The sequence below is a fragment of the Phacochoerus africanus genome, chromosome 1, assembly GCF_016906955.1.
Source record: "Phacochoerus africanus isolate WHEZ1 chromosome 1, ROS_Pafr_v1, whole genome shotgun sequence".
NCBI lineage: Eukaryota > Metazoa > Chordata > Mammalia > Artiodactyla > Suidae > Phacochoerus > Phacochoerus africanus.
In genome coordinates, this window is record NC_062544.1 from 87,322,775 (window position 1) to 87,336,557 (window position 13,783).

The window sequence follows — 13,783 nt, forward strand, 5'->3', positions numbered from 1 at the left end:
CCAAAAACCACTTTGGGAAAATAAGCCCACAGTTTTGGTAGAAGGAGCAGGAGCTGGTGCAAAGAGGTGGGAATCAGGGTAGCCTAGGGTGGAGAAGGGGAACCAGAAACCTAACTATGCTAAATTCAGATTTTTGGCCCAAACTTCAATTTTTACATCCAAGCTTTACTACGGCCTCTTCCAAGGGCTGAGCTTCTTGGGGAATATTCCAAGCAAATGGGATCATTTCTGGTGGAAATGACAACCTGATTTCACATTCCCCTTCAAAATCAGTTGCCATATCTTCATCTTCCCTTTTTCTAAAATTTATTGAAATTTTAAAACTGTTGTCTCCTACTTTCTAAATTAGCATGGGTATAATACTAGTATATAATGTAAGGAGCCTATTCAAATATCACCAGTTGCCACAGTACTGTCCTTTCTAGCAAAAGGAGCAAATCCAAGGTCGCAGTGTGATTGGTTGGTTCCTCTGAGAAGCAGACACCACGATTAGCCATATGAGAGATTTATGAGGGGAAACACCAGTGAAAGATTAGTGGGTAGGAGTAGGCAGGGAGCCCTATCAGATCAGGACATATGTGAAAAAAGAGTGGGAAGGAAGTATTAAGAATGAAGATCTGGGAGTTCCTACTGTGGTACACTGGAAATGAATCCAACTAGTAACCATGAGATGGAAGATTTGATCCCTGGCCTTGCTCAGTAGGTTAAGGATCCAGCATTGCCCTGAGCTATGATGTAGGTTGCAGACATGGCTCAGATCCCGAGTTGCTGTGGCTGTACTGTAGGCCGGCAGCTGAAGCTCCAATTTGACCCCTAGCCTGGAAACTTCCATGTACTACAGGTGCAGCCCTAAAAAGCCAACAAACAAACAAACAAAAAAGAATGAAGAACTTCAGGAGTTCCCGCTGTAACAGTGAGTTAGTGATCCAGCTTGTCTCTGTGACATTGCTTGTTCCATCCCTGGCCCAGCACGGTGGGTAAAGGATTTGGCATTGTCCCAGCTGGCTCAGATTTGATCCCTGGCCAGATAATTCCATGTGCTGTGTGGTTTATTAAAAAAAAAAAGGGGGGGGGGAGAGAGAAAAGAAGAAGAATAAAGAGTGCCTGACCACAACACAGTTGTGAGAACACGTTGACCAGGCCATGGGTGGTCTCTGAGATTACATTTGCCATTAAAGGAAGCTCTGTTGGGTAAACTGGTTCAGTTCTAGAGTCCTTAGACATGCTCTCTCACTGGGAGTGTGGGCTAATGAAGGAACGCTGCAGTGGGTCCATGGGCAGCAAGTGGAGGCTGTCAAACGACTACACTCCCCATGGCAGGGCCTCTTGAAGTGGGTCAGGATCCAGGCACCTTGATAGCCGGCATGGATGCATGGCATTCAGTCGTCCTGTCTCTTTGTCTCCTTTGGTCAGGAAGACTTCCTGAAGTTTTCTTGTCTTCTATGACCTTGACACTTTTGAGTCTGGGCCAGTTATTGTATTAGACGTCCCTCAGTTGGGGTTTGACTAGTGTTCTCATGATTAAAATTATACATTTTTATCAGCAGTATCCCAGAAACAATGCTGTGTTCTTCTATCAAGGAGCACACACTGTTGATGTGTCCTATTACTGGTAGTGTTGACTTTGATCACTAAATGAAGGTAAAGCCTGCAGGGTTTCTCCACTGTAAAGTTTGTGATCATTAATTATTCTATGTAGGAGTTCCCATCATGACTCAGTGGTTAACGAATCCAACTAGGAACCATGAGGTTGTGGGTTTGATCCCTGGCCTTGCTCAGTGGGTTAAGGATTCAGCATTGCCATGAGCTGTGGTTGCAGATGTGGCTTGGATCCCGAGTTCCTGTGGCTCTGGCAGAGGCCGGCAGCTACAGCTCTGATTAGACCCCTAGCCTGGAAACCTCCATATGCTGCGGGTGTAGCCCTAGAAAAGGAAAAAGACTAAATAAATAAATAAATAAATATTCTATGTAAATATCCAATTCCTCACTAAACTTTTACCTACCTACTATTTTAATATCCATTGACGACTCTGGCCTAAACCATGACTACTATGATGGTTGCCAAATGGTGAATTTCTAATTCCATCACGCCATCTACATTCACTAGTTGGCATTAGTGAATGCAAGGAAAACTTCTTCTCTTGCCATTTATTCAGTCATTCATATATTTATATCAGTATGGGCTCATGGATTTCAATTTTATTCAATGGTGTTTTTTTTTAATTGAAGCATAGTTGATTTACAACACTGTGTTAGTTCCAGGTGGACCACAAAGTGATTCAATTCTTTCCAATTCTTTTCTATTATAGGTTATTGCAAGATACTGAATATAGGGAGTTCCCTTTGTGGCTCAGTGGTAACAAACCCGACTGTATCCATGAGGATGCAGGTTCAATCCCTGGCCTTGACCAGTGGGATAAGGATCTGCTGTTGCTCTGAGCTTCGATGTAGGTCACGGACAAAACTTGGATCCCAGGCTGTGGTATAGGCCAGCAGCTACAGTTCTGATTCGACCCCAGCCTAAGAACTTCCATATGCCGCAGGTGTGGCCCTAAAAAAAAGGGACCAAAAAAAAAAAAGATACTGAATATAGTTCCCTGTGCTATACAGTAAGTCCTTGTTGTTTATTTATTTTATATATGGTAGTATGCATTTGTTAATCCCATACTCTTAATTTATCCTTGCCCCTCTCACCCTTTCATTCATTGGTAATTATATTTAATACTCAAAGGTATACATTTGAGCCACCAGGAGCCCCTTCAAGTTTGTTTCTATACCCCTTTGAGATATATGCATTATCCTTTGAGAATTTTCCTACTTTTTGGCTCTCGAAGTGTTCCAAGTTCATATTATATTACACCAGCCCTTTAGTTGGCCATTCCCCAAAAGAGTCCTGATTCTTTTTATTTTTTTTTATTGAATTTATTTTTTTTGCCACACCTGCAGCATCAGAAATTCCCCAGCCAGTGATCAAATCTGCACCACAGCAGTGACCTAAGCCATAGCAGTGACAGTGCTGGATACTTAACCTGCTGAGCCACCAAAGAGCACCCCTGATTCTTTTTAGTAGAGAATGATATTTACAAATCAAGATTTGGGTTCTGATATGCTCATTGCTACTAGATAAACACTGTTTCTAGTTCCTATTAGAAGTCAGAGCTAGGAAATGTGTGTGTGTGCACACTCCCCCACACACTTGCATCTACATCAATTCTATAATACATTTAGTTAAATGTATCTAGTTTGGATACATACACATGGATTTTGACATGGATATATACGTAGATATAGATGTAGAGATAGGGACAGAGATAAGTAAATATAGATACACTATGAGTTTTCACCAATACCTCCAGTTACAATCCAACACAACAGGATTCCTTCTATCCTTCTCTTTTTTGTGTTTGTAACATTTTTCTCTACCAGTAAGAAACCTGCCTCCTTTTTCCTTCTTTTCTTTTCTTTTTTTTTTTTAAGGGCCACACCTACCGCATATGGTATGGAAGTTTCCAGGCTAGGTGTCAAACTGGAGCTACAGCCTCTGGCCACAGCAATGCAGGATCTGAGCCATGTCTGCGACCTACACCACACTCACAGCAATGCCAGACCCTTAATCCACTGAGCAAGGCCAGGGATAGAACCCATATCCTCACGATGCTAGTCGGGTTAGTTACTGCTGAGCCAAAAGGGGAACTGCAAACCTGGCTCCTATTGTCCTCAGTATATTAACTTACCTGCTCAGGCCCACTGTATGTAACCGAACTCCCAACTGCACTGACCACCTCCTGGCTCAGCAGCCTCCTTCCTCAGTTCCCAGCCACACCAGTACCACCTTGCCTGGCCATCTCCTCAGTTAGTCCTCAATATTCTAGTTTTCAGTGACCAAGTACCTCTTTCACATCTCAGAAGACTGGTTCCAAAAATTCAAGTCAACTTAGAAAGGTTGATACAAGACCATTTTCAGCTACACAAGACCCACCAACCCATAATCATCCACTCTACAAACTAAGTGTGGGTTAGCATAATGGTCCCATCTTTCCCCGCCAGGCCCAAGACCACTGCATTTTACTCATAGAAATCCCTACCTTTGAATATTTCAGCAAAAAAGTTAGGAGTGATAGCATCAGTCTTTCTGCCCAGAAGGCTCTGAACCCATTATCCAAATTAAACCACTCACTTCTCAGAATTCTGCAGAGATCAACTCTTTGCAAATTCAGACAAAATGAATCTTTGCACCTCTTTATTTTTCAGTATCAGGGTTTGTATGGCTACCAGGTTCTCACAAGATTTACAAATGGGTGACCCCTCTGCCTCTACCTACCCACTAAATAGCTATCAGATTCTCTTAGTATAGAACAGGAAAAAAAATAAAGCAACCTTTTGCAGGACATTTATCATATGTCAAGTAAAATCACTTGTCTATTGGTCTCAAGCCTCTAGATTGTTAAGATTTTGAAAGCAGGTACTGTATCATTTTTCATCTTTGTAGCCCAGCACCTAACATACTGTCTAGTTTTTGTAGACAATATAATTTTTTAAACCTTTCTTTGAACCTTTCCTTTCTTCTCCCTCTTTGTACTTCAGGGCTCATACTATTTACCAATGCATGCACTTTGTAAGTTTCCATTGTTTTATCTTTATAACTCCAAGGTCTCTGCTATAGTCAGTACACTAATGGCAATCAAGGGACAGTGTCAGGATGTCTTGGAGAAATGACTATTGTAGAGGTTTTGATCTCTACCAGAGTACTGTCCAAGACACCTTTCAAGGACCTCCTTTTACTAGAACATTTTTAGTTCTTGAAGGCCACCATTTCTTGGAGACTTTTCCTGAACACAGTGCTTTATGGCTATACCAATGACTGTTTTACTAGCAGGACTAGAGGCCTACTGAGGTCTCATAAGCTCATCAGAGCAGACCTTCACCTGCAGCTCAACACCAACTTTGGGCAGCAACTTCAAAGTACAGGATGAGTGTCCTTCCAATGAGATGTATCTGCTCCCCCTCCCCTAACACTGGAAAGGAGTCTGATTGGGATGAGCTCCCCAGTTCCCTTGGTTCCCAAACCAAGTGTCCTCAGGTGTTGTTTTAGAAGGCTCTACACATGGGTATTTCTATCTGAACTCTCCTCACTTGCATGCTTGAAAATGGAATTTGACCTCGCCCCAATGCACTGTCTCCCTTCCCTGAGACTGGATGAACTCAGGGGCATCAAATACTTTACCCTCCCTTCCCTTTGTCAAGAAGTTGGAGGATCTCCTGTTCTTTTCCTTTTAGCTGTGTGAGCTCTACAAAGCCTACAAGGAATAGATAATACAACATAATATCTAAACCATCACAAGCATAAAGAAAGTGAAAATACAGAAGGCTTCCCAATTTTTTCATGTACTACCATTACCCTAACACCAAACTCAGAGAAAGATAACAGAAAAAGGAAAACTACTGTCTAATATTACATGGGATCATAGATGCAAAAATCCTAGTAAAAAACTGGCAAATAAAATGCAAGTATTATAATAATAATATATCAAAACCAAGTGAGGCATAGCCCCAAAATATGAAGATGGCTCACCATTTGAAAATTAACCATGTTAATTCAGAAAAGCAATATTTCGGAGTTCCTGTTGTGGCTCAGCAAACCACAACTAGTATCCATGAGGATGCAGGCTCTATCCCTGGCCCCACTCATTGGATTAAGTATCTAGTGTTGCAGTGAGCTGTGGTGTAGGTTACACATGTGGCTCAGATCTGGCATTTTTGTTGCTATTGTGTTGGCTGGCAACCATAGCTTTGATTTGACCCCTAGCCTGGGAACCCCCATGCCAGGGGTGTGGTCCTAAAAAAAAAAAAAAGAAAGAAAGAAAAAGAAAAAAAGAAATATTTCAACATATGTGAAGAAAGTTCTTCATAACTTAAGCTCTATTCCTGATGTTTAAACATTCTTAGTAAACTGGGACTGGATATACTTGTTCTTAATTTGATACACCAAAGAAATTCCAACAGAAATAATACTTAATGGTGAACAATTAGAATCATTCCCATTAAACCTGAAAAGATGATATGGTTTGGGTTCAATCCCTGGCCCAGGAACTTCTGTGTGTCCCAGGTGTGGCCCCAAAAAAAGAATAAAAAACCTGGAAAGAGACCTTTCAATATTGTGTTATTGATCATAGGCAACACAATGAGATAGGAATTGAAATGAGAGTTATACATGCAGAAGAGGGAAAACAAAAGTGTAAATATGATTGTCTACTAGAAAATCCAAAAATAATAATAATAATAATAATAATAAGCCATTAAGACTAATCAGAGTTCAGCAAAAAACAAAAACTAAAACAAAAAAGAGAAAAAAATTTAAGAAAAAAAGAATTTAAAAAATGAAAAACAAACATATGAAACAATTTTCATTCTCATTATAAATCAAATAACTGAATTAAAACAATGCCTTGCAAATTATTATTATTAATTTTTTAAATTTAGAGGTTTAATTTTTTAGGAAAAGATTTGGCAATAAGAACTAGAAAAAGATCCCTCCTTTGGCTTCTGCCAAAGCTCGATCCTAAGGAAATATTCTAATACATATGTATAAAAAAGTTCATAGACTACTTTTACAGAAAAATCTGGGGAAAAAAAAATTTAATGTCCAACAAAAGAATCATATATTGGGGAGTTCCCTTCGTGGCCCAGCGGTTAGTGAATCCGACTAGGATCCATGAGGATGCTGGTTTGATTCCTGGCGTCACTCGGTGGGTTAAGGATCCAGCATTGCTGTGAGCTGCAGTGTTCCAGACACGGCTAGGATCCCGAGTTGCTGTGGCTCTGGCATAGGCCAGTAGCTACAGCTCCAATTCGACCCCTAGCCTGGGAACTTCCATATGGCATGGGTGTGGTCCTAAAAAGCAGGGGGGGAAAAAAGGCTCATATATTGACTTTAAAAATATTGTTCTTTATCACTAGAAGATATTTAAAGTTCTCTGTATCAACACTGGAAAACATTAAATAAGTGAAAAATTAAGACAATGTTTATGCTTGCTGTGATAACTACATAAAAATGAATTTGCAGAAAAGTGTCACAGGAAGTGTAGCATGGTCAAGAACTCACACTCTTGAATTGGAAGTTATGACTTCAGGGAGTTCCTGTCACGGCTCAGCAGAAACAAATCTGATTAGTATCCATGAGGACTTGAGTTCAATCCCTGGCCTCGCTCAGTGGGTTAAGGATCCAGCATTGCCATGAGCTGTGGTGTAGGTTCCAGACTCAGGGAGGATCTCACATTGCTGTAGCTGTGGCTGTGGCCAGCAGCTACAGCTCCAATTTAGACCCCTAGCCTGGAAACCTCCATATGCTGTGGGAGAGGCCCTAAAAAATTAAAAAAAAAAAAAAGGGAAGTTATGAATTCAAATCCTGGGGCTATCACTTCTTAGCTGTAAGACTTTGGCCAACTTACCTAATTTGCCTCAATTTCTTCACCTATAAAGAGTTAATATCTGCAAAGCTCCATGGATGGTGATGATGATAAAGTAAAGCCACCAATGATTGTTAATGAATGTGAATGCAACAAATCGCTAGTAGGCATAGTGTTAGGGGGATTAAAATTATGAGTGTTTTCTAAACTTTCTACAACATTATTATCTTTGTTTTATAGTGAAAGTAGGTATTGTAATATTTTAAAAATTATTTTAAAAGGAGCCTCTGTATAGCACAGGGAACTCTACCCAATAAACTGTGATAATCTATATGGGGAAAGAATCTGAAAAAGAATGGATGTATGTACATGTATAACAGAATCACTTTGTTGTACAGAAGAAATTATCACAACATTGTAAATCAACTATACTTCAATAAAACTTTTAAAAATGGAAAAAAGAAAGTCAATTAAAAAACAAAAGGGAGGTTCATTTCTAGTCTAGGCTAATCTCTTCTCTTGCCAATGATCCTATTTCCATTCCCTCTTTCTTATCTGGGGTCTGGTTCCAGCCATTATCTCCTTTGTGTTATCTCTGGAAACTCCTACTGACTCACTAAATAAGTAAAAATATTGCTAAATGGAATCTTTACTCCATTCTCTTTACCACTGTTTTTTGTTTTTTTGGTTTTTTTTTTTGTCTTTCTACCTTTTCTAGGGTTGCTCCCGTGGAGGTTCCCAGGCTGGGGGTCTAATTGGAGCTGTAGCCACCGGCCTACTCCAGAGCCAGAGCAATGCAGGATCCGAGCCTTGTCTGCAACGTACACCACAGCTCACGGCAACGCCGGGTCCTCAACCCACTGAGCAAGGCCAGGGATCGAACCCACAACCTCATGGTTCCTAGTCAGATTCGTGAACCACTGCGCCACAACAGGAACTCCCACCGCTTTCTTAAGGGGAGAAAAAATTCACAAGGGTTTTCTGCAATTCTAATTTCGCTCTTCAGTATACTGGAATCTGAATTCTCCATCATGCTCTTCTAACAATGCTGCTAATTTCTTTAATGTCCAAAGCTAAATCATCTTTATTCTATTTACCCTATCAGAGACGTTTTCATACTGCAAGTCACTTTCTCCTTGAAACTCCCTTTTCTGTCCTCTCACATTTAGAAAGGAGGATGTGAGAGGTAGGAGGAAGCAGAGGTTTTAGAATTGCCTGTATTGGAAACCGGAAGCTGGTAACTGCTAGTGTGTGAGATCAGGTCTGAAGCCATAGACTGCAGATCCGATCCAGAAAGGAGAAGCAGGCATGGTCAAGTGAGAAAAGAGCAGCTGGGGAAATCCAATAAGGAAACCAGAAAGCAAAGTGGGTCAAAGACAAAAGAACACCCTGAAGTCCCAAGGGGAACAAAAGTTTTGCAGATGCAAAAAAAATTCTGCAGAATCCTTGTGACCACTTCAGCAGAATTGTGATCTCAAATCTCATTGCATGGTATCCTTTATTCCCAGAATAACTTAAGGACACTGAATTTATTTATTTGTTTGTTTGCTTGCTTTTTATGGCTGCACCTGAGACATATTTAGGCTCCCAGACTAGGGGTCTAATCCAAGCTGCAAGCTACTGCCCTGCACCACAGCCACAGCAACTTGGGATCCAAGCCAAGTGTGCGACCACAGCTCCCGTCAATGCCAGATCACTGACCCACTAAGCGAGGCCAGGGATTAAACCTGCTGAGCCACAATGGGAACTCCCGTTCCCTTTATGTTGCTCAGTACCACCCTCTTAAACTCACCTCCTTCTTTTCTGACTGTTCTTTCTCCCATTTAATCATCCAGCCTTCTTACCATTTATCAAACATATATTTACTAAATGACCACTGTATACCAAGCATTGTGATATGCCATGAAAATACATAATAAATAAAAGAAAATCCTTGTCCTCAAGAATTCACCTAATTGACATTTCTTTCTCTGTCATATATTTCTAAGGTTCTTGCCTAGACCTTCTTCTCCCATCTCCACCCATGACTCCAACAGTCTCACATTAAAAACTGTCTCCCTGGCTTTTCATCTGACATCCTGCAGATATTTCAAATGCAGGATGGCCAACACCAGATGTTCATTTGCCACCAAACAAAAAGAGATCTCATCAACCTAGAAACTCCTAAGTCATCTATCAACTTCCGTCTCTTTCGCCACATAGATCCACAACTGGACGGAAGTTGTTAACAATACTATCTCCTAAAAGGCTCTCAGAATTGCTCTCTCCTCTCTATTCTTTTTAAGTCTACATTAACCTCAGGCCATCAATGCTTTGGAATAACCTTATAACTTTTTCCTGTCACTCAATATTCCCCCTTCCAGTCCACCATTATTATTGATATCAGAATTATCTTTCCAAAAGGCAAATTTTATTTATTTCTTCATAAAGAACCATCATTGCTTCTGTATCCATATGTTTTACCCCTACATTCTCGACCTTCAGATTTCTTCTTCATCTTCATCTTACAACCATGCTGGCTACAAAGAATTGCTTATACCTCCCCAATACTAGAAGCTTTGATCATACTCTATGCCATTCTTCTTTCCCAAGATGCTCCAACCCTTTTTCCCATCTGACAAATACTGACACCTTTCTAAATTAGCTCAAATACTATTCGCTCTGTAAAGCCTTTCCCATCTCCTCCAAACAGAACTGTCCAAACTTTCCATTGAGCTCTATGTTGAAGGTGTACTTCTATTAAAGATCACATTTGTTTTCTATTCATTTAGATGTCTATACAATATCTGTTTGGTTATTGTCTCCAAAATTGGAAAGCCTAAACCCATAGGATAGGGATTATAATGCTTTACATTTTATAGTGCACTGTACCCAGGATAATGGCCATCACACATCTTTGCTGAGAGAATAAATAACTCAGAATAATGAATGGAAAAAGAAAAATGTTTTTGAAAAATGTACATGAATATTAGGATAAAATATGTATTGCAGTAAGAGGGTTGAGAAAATGCAGATTGAAGAATGAAATGTAGGTCAAAGGATGAAGGGAGAAATCAAGAAGAACCACTCCTGTCCACAGAAAACAAAGCTGACATCTAGAAAGGGAGGCAAAGAGTCAGAGGCAATCACATAAAGTAACAACTGAAGAACCGTCCAAAGGGACAAAGAATACCAGAATCTCAACAAAACCTTTGCAATTTGACTTCACAAATCCAAACAACTCTCATTAGTTTGTCATCTGGATAAAGTCATGGCTATACATAGGTCCTAGGGAAAGTACCAGAAAACAACTTACACTTGGCCAGCAAGGCATCCGATCAAAAAACTTCCCGGAGTATATGGGTCTGATGAGATCTGGAGGTTCTACTCCCAGTTCAGTGTTCTCAGCCACCTTCTGCTCTTCATGTAGTTGAGCCAGCTGGCACTCAGATGGTTCTATCACCAAGCCCATATGAAGATCTGTAGGATTAGTTTCATCTGGATCCTCTGGTTGGGGTAGCCCCATGTCCACCTCCACAGGAGGCTCCATCTCTGCTCTGGGCTTCATCACCACACAGGTGGACTCTTTTTCCAGTTCCTGTCTAGGTTCCATATCCAAAACAAGTTGCTTCCCCATTGAAGCACCTAATCCTTCAAGGTCATCAGCCACAGGACATCTCCTGCTCCCTAGAGCCCGTGGACTTTTACACACCATGCCCAGTGGAGGCCGTTTTACCCTCCCAGGACAACACCCTGCCAAAAAACGCTCATTTTCTAAACCCACCCTTCCTGGCAACATACTCAGAGAAGGTTTTGTCTCCTGTAGGGCTGAGACCCTGTTGACTCCTAAATTACTCCCATCCATGAAGGTCCTAGAAATATCCGGTCTTTTTAATCTCATTTCAAGCCCTTTGCTTGATGGAGATTTTGTTTCTGATGATGCTATCCTCTCCTCATATTTATTAGTGCATGAAGAATCTTCTTTTCCTAATCTCACTCTGAGCCCTAACTCCGTAGGAGATGTTGTTCCCATGAAGACTCTTCTCTCTCCTAAGTCACCCTTTCCTTCCTGGACGAATCCCACCGCCATGCTCAGGGGAGATTTCCTCTCAGACATCCTCACTTTTCCAAGGGCACTCATCTCTAAGGGGTAAGCTGTACCTGGCTGGAGGGAAGATCCTAATGCTTTGGAGGACCCCAACACTTTGGGAGATGGCACTCTCACGAAAGAGCACATCTCCATTTGGACTCCCTGCCCACTGCTTCCTGCCTGCTGCTTAACACTTAACGGAGTTCACTGGGGAAAATGGAGAAAGGAGGTCTGTTTACCCGGTTACCTAGGAAACAGGGGCGGGGCTTGGAGCGCAATTCTTTCTCAGGCCTGCCTTCCCATCTCTCTCCCTCTTACTCCTCTCTCCATTTTTGTCTCCCTCTCTCTCCTCTTTCTTTCTCCCTCATTCCCTCCTTCTCCTCTCTTATTTCCCCCTTCTTTACTAGATTTGGAGGGCAAGAAAACTCGAAGAATTTGGTCTTGAGCACCAGAGCAAATAATCACCAACTTCTCTTTGGTTTCCTAAGCAATGCATTTTCCTTGGGATGAGTTCAGCCAGGCACCTCCTCCTGGCCAAGGGCCTATGAATTTTACTTGTGACCAGGGATTAAATAACCCTATTTCTATCGTGACCACCCATTTTAGGTACTTCCTTGTGAAAGAACATGCACATTGTGTGTAGTTCTTTCAGCGCTTAAGAACTTTAAAAATTCTGCAAAGTTATTATTTGGCAGCTGTGGTAAGAAACACCTTAAAGTCTTTCAGAATACTTACACTTCAAATAGGCTTTAAAAAACATTTCAACTAACTATATTAAAATCTATATTATCTGCAATAATACATATTGAATTTTTTAAATAACATGGCAAATTTTGTTTTTAAGTATGGAATTTCCTTTAAATTCTCCTTAAATTCTTTCAAGTCTTGGGTGTTTCCACTGTGGCTTACTTGGTTAAAAACCCAAAGTAGTGTCCATGAGGATTTGGATTCCATCCCTGGCCTTGCTCAATGGGTTAAGGATCTGGTGTTGCACAAGCTGCCACATAGTTCACAGATGTGGCTCAGATCCGGTGTTGCCATGGTTGTGGCATAGGCCAACAGCTTCTACCCCAAGCCTGGGAATTTCCATATGCCGCATGTGTGGCCATGAAAAAAAAAAGTCTTTGAAATTTTAATGAATGTGAACTTGGTGAATATTTGTTATGTTCTACACATATGGGGTATACAGAACACCTCTCTTGGAATTTTAATGGAATTTATGATTCCCCTTTTTAAAAAGCTTATGAAAAACTTGTAAATCCAAAAAAATTTTAAGTGATTGGGGGTACTACTTCACATTTGTAAAAACTATATTGTAATATTCTAGATAGTATATTCTTCTTCCCCTAAACACTTTTTTTTTCTTTTTTTGCAGCATGTAAAAGTTCTCAGGCCAGGATCCCAAACCACAGAAGTGACACTGACAAGGCCAGATCATTAACCCAATGAGTCACAAGATAATTCCTCCGTCTAAGCACTTCATTATTGTTACTATTATTTGCTTTTTAGGGCCACACCCACGGCACGTGTGGCTTCCCAGGCTAGGAGTCAAATTGGAGCTGTAGCTGCCAGCCTACACCACAGCCACGGCAATGCAACTCTGAGCCGTGTCTATGATCTACACCACAGCTCACAGCAGCATGCTGGATACTTAACCTACTGATCAAGGCCAGGGATGGAACCCTCAATCTCATGGTTCCTAGTCAGATTCGTTTCTGCTGTGCCATGATGGGAAGTCCCCTCTAAGCACATCAAACGACTTAACTTGCTAGCAAGGTTTGTCTGTATAAGGGTTCATTTCATTTTTTCTTTTTTTTAAGTGGCCGAACCCAGGCCATACAGAAGTTCCCAGGCCAGAGACTGAATCTGAGCCACAGCTGTGATGCAGCTGCCACAACACCAGATCCTTTAACCCACTGCACTGGGCTGGGGATCAAACCCTCGCCTCTGCAAAAACCTGAGCCACTGCAGTCGGATTCTTTTTTTTTTTTTGTCTTTTTGTCTTTTTTGTTGTTGTTGTTGTTATTTCTTGGGACGCTCCCGCGGCATATGGAGGTTCCCAGGCTAGGGGTTGAATCGGAGCTGTAGCCACCGGCCTACGCCAGAGCCACAGCAACTCGGGATCCGAGCCGAGTCTGCAACCTACACCACAGCTCTCACGGCAACGCCAGATCGTTAACCCACTGAGCAAGGGCAGGGACCGAACCCACAACCTCATGGTTCCTAGTCGGATTCGTTAACCACTGCGCCACGACGGGAACTCCCTGCAGTCGGATTTTTAAACCACTTTGCCACAGCAGGATCTCCT

At 41.4% G+C, this 13,783-nt stretch overlaps 1 protein-coding gene across 1 annotated transcript in view; it reads right to left on the reverse strand.

Annotated features, from left to right (window-relative positions):
• The window catches only part of EFHB (EF-hand domain family member B), a 62,043-nt gene extending 50,376 nt beyond the window's left edge, over positions 1 to 11,667 (reverse strand). Inside the window, 1 exon segment of the mRNA XM_047769056.1 lies at positions 10,702 to 11,667. Within this exon segment, the coding sequence (XP_047625012.1) occupies positions 10,702 to 11,628 (927 nt within the window). The 5' untranslated portion in view covers positions 11,629 to 11,667.
• Between the last annotated feature and the right edge of the window lie 2,116 nt (positions 11,668 to 13,783).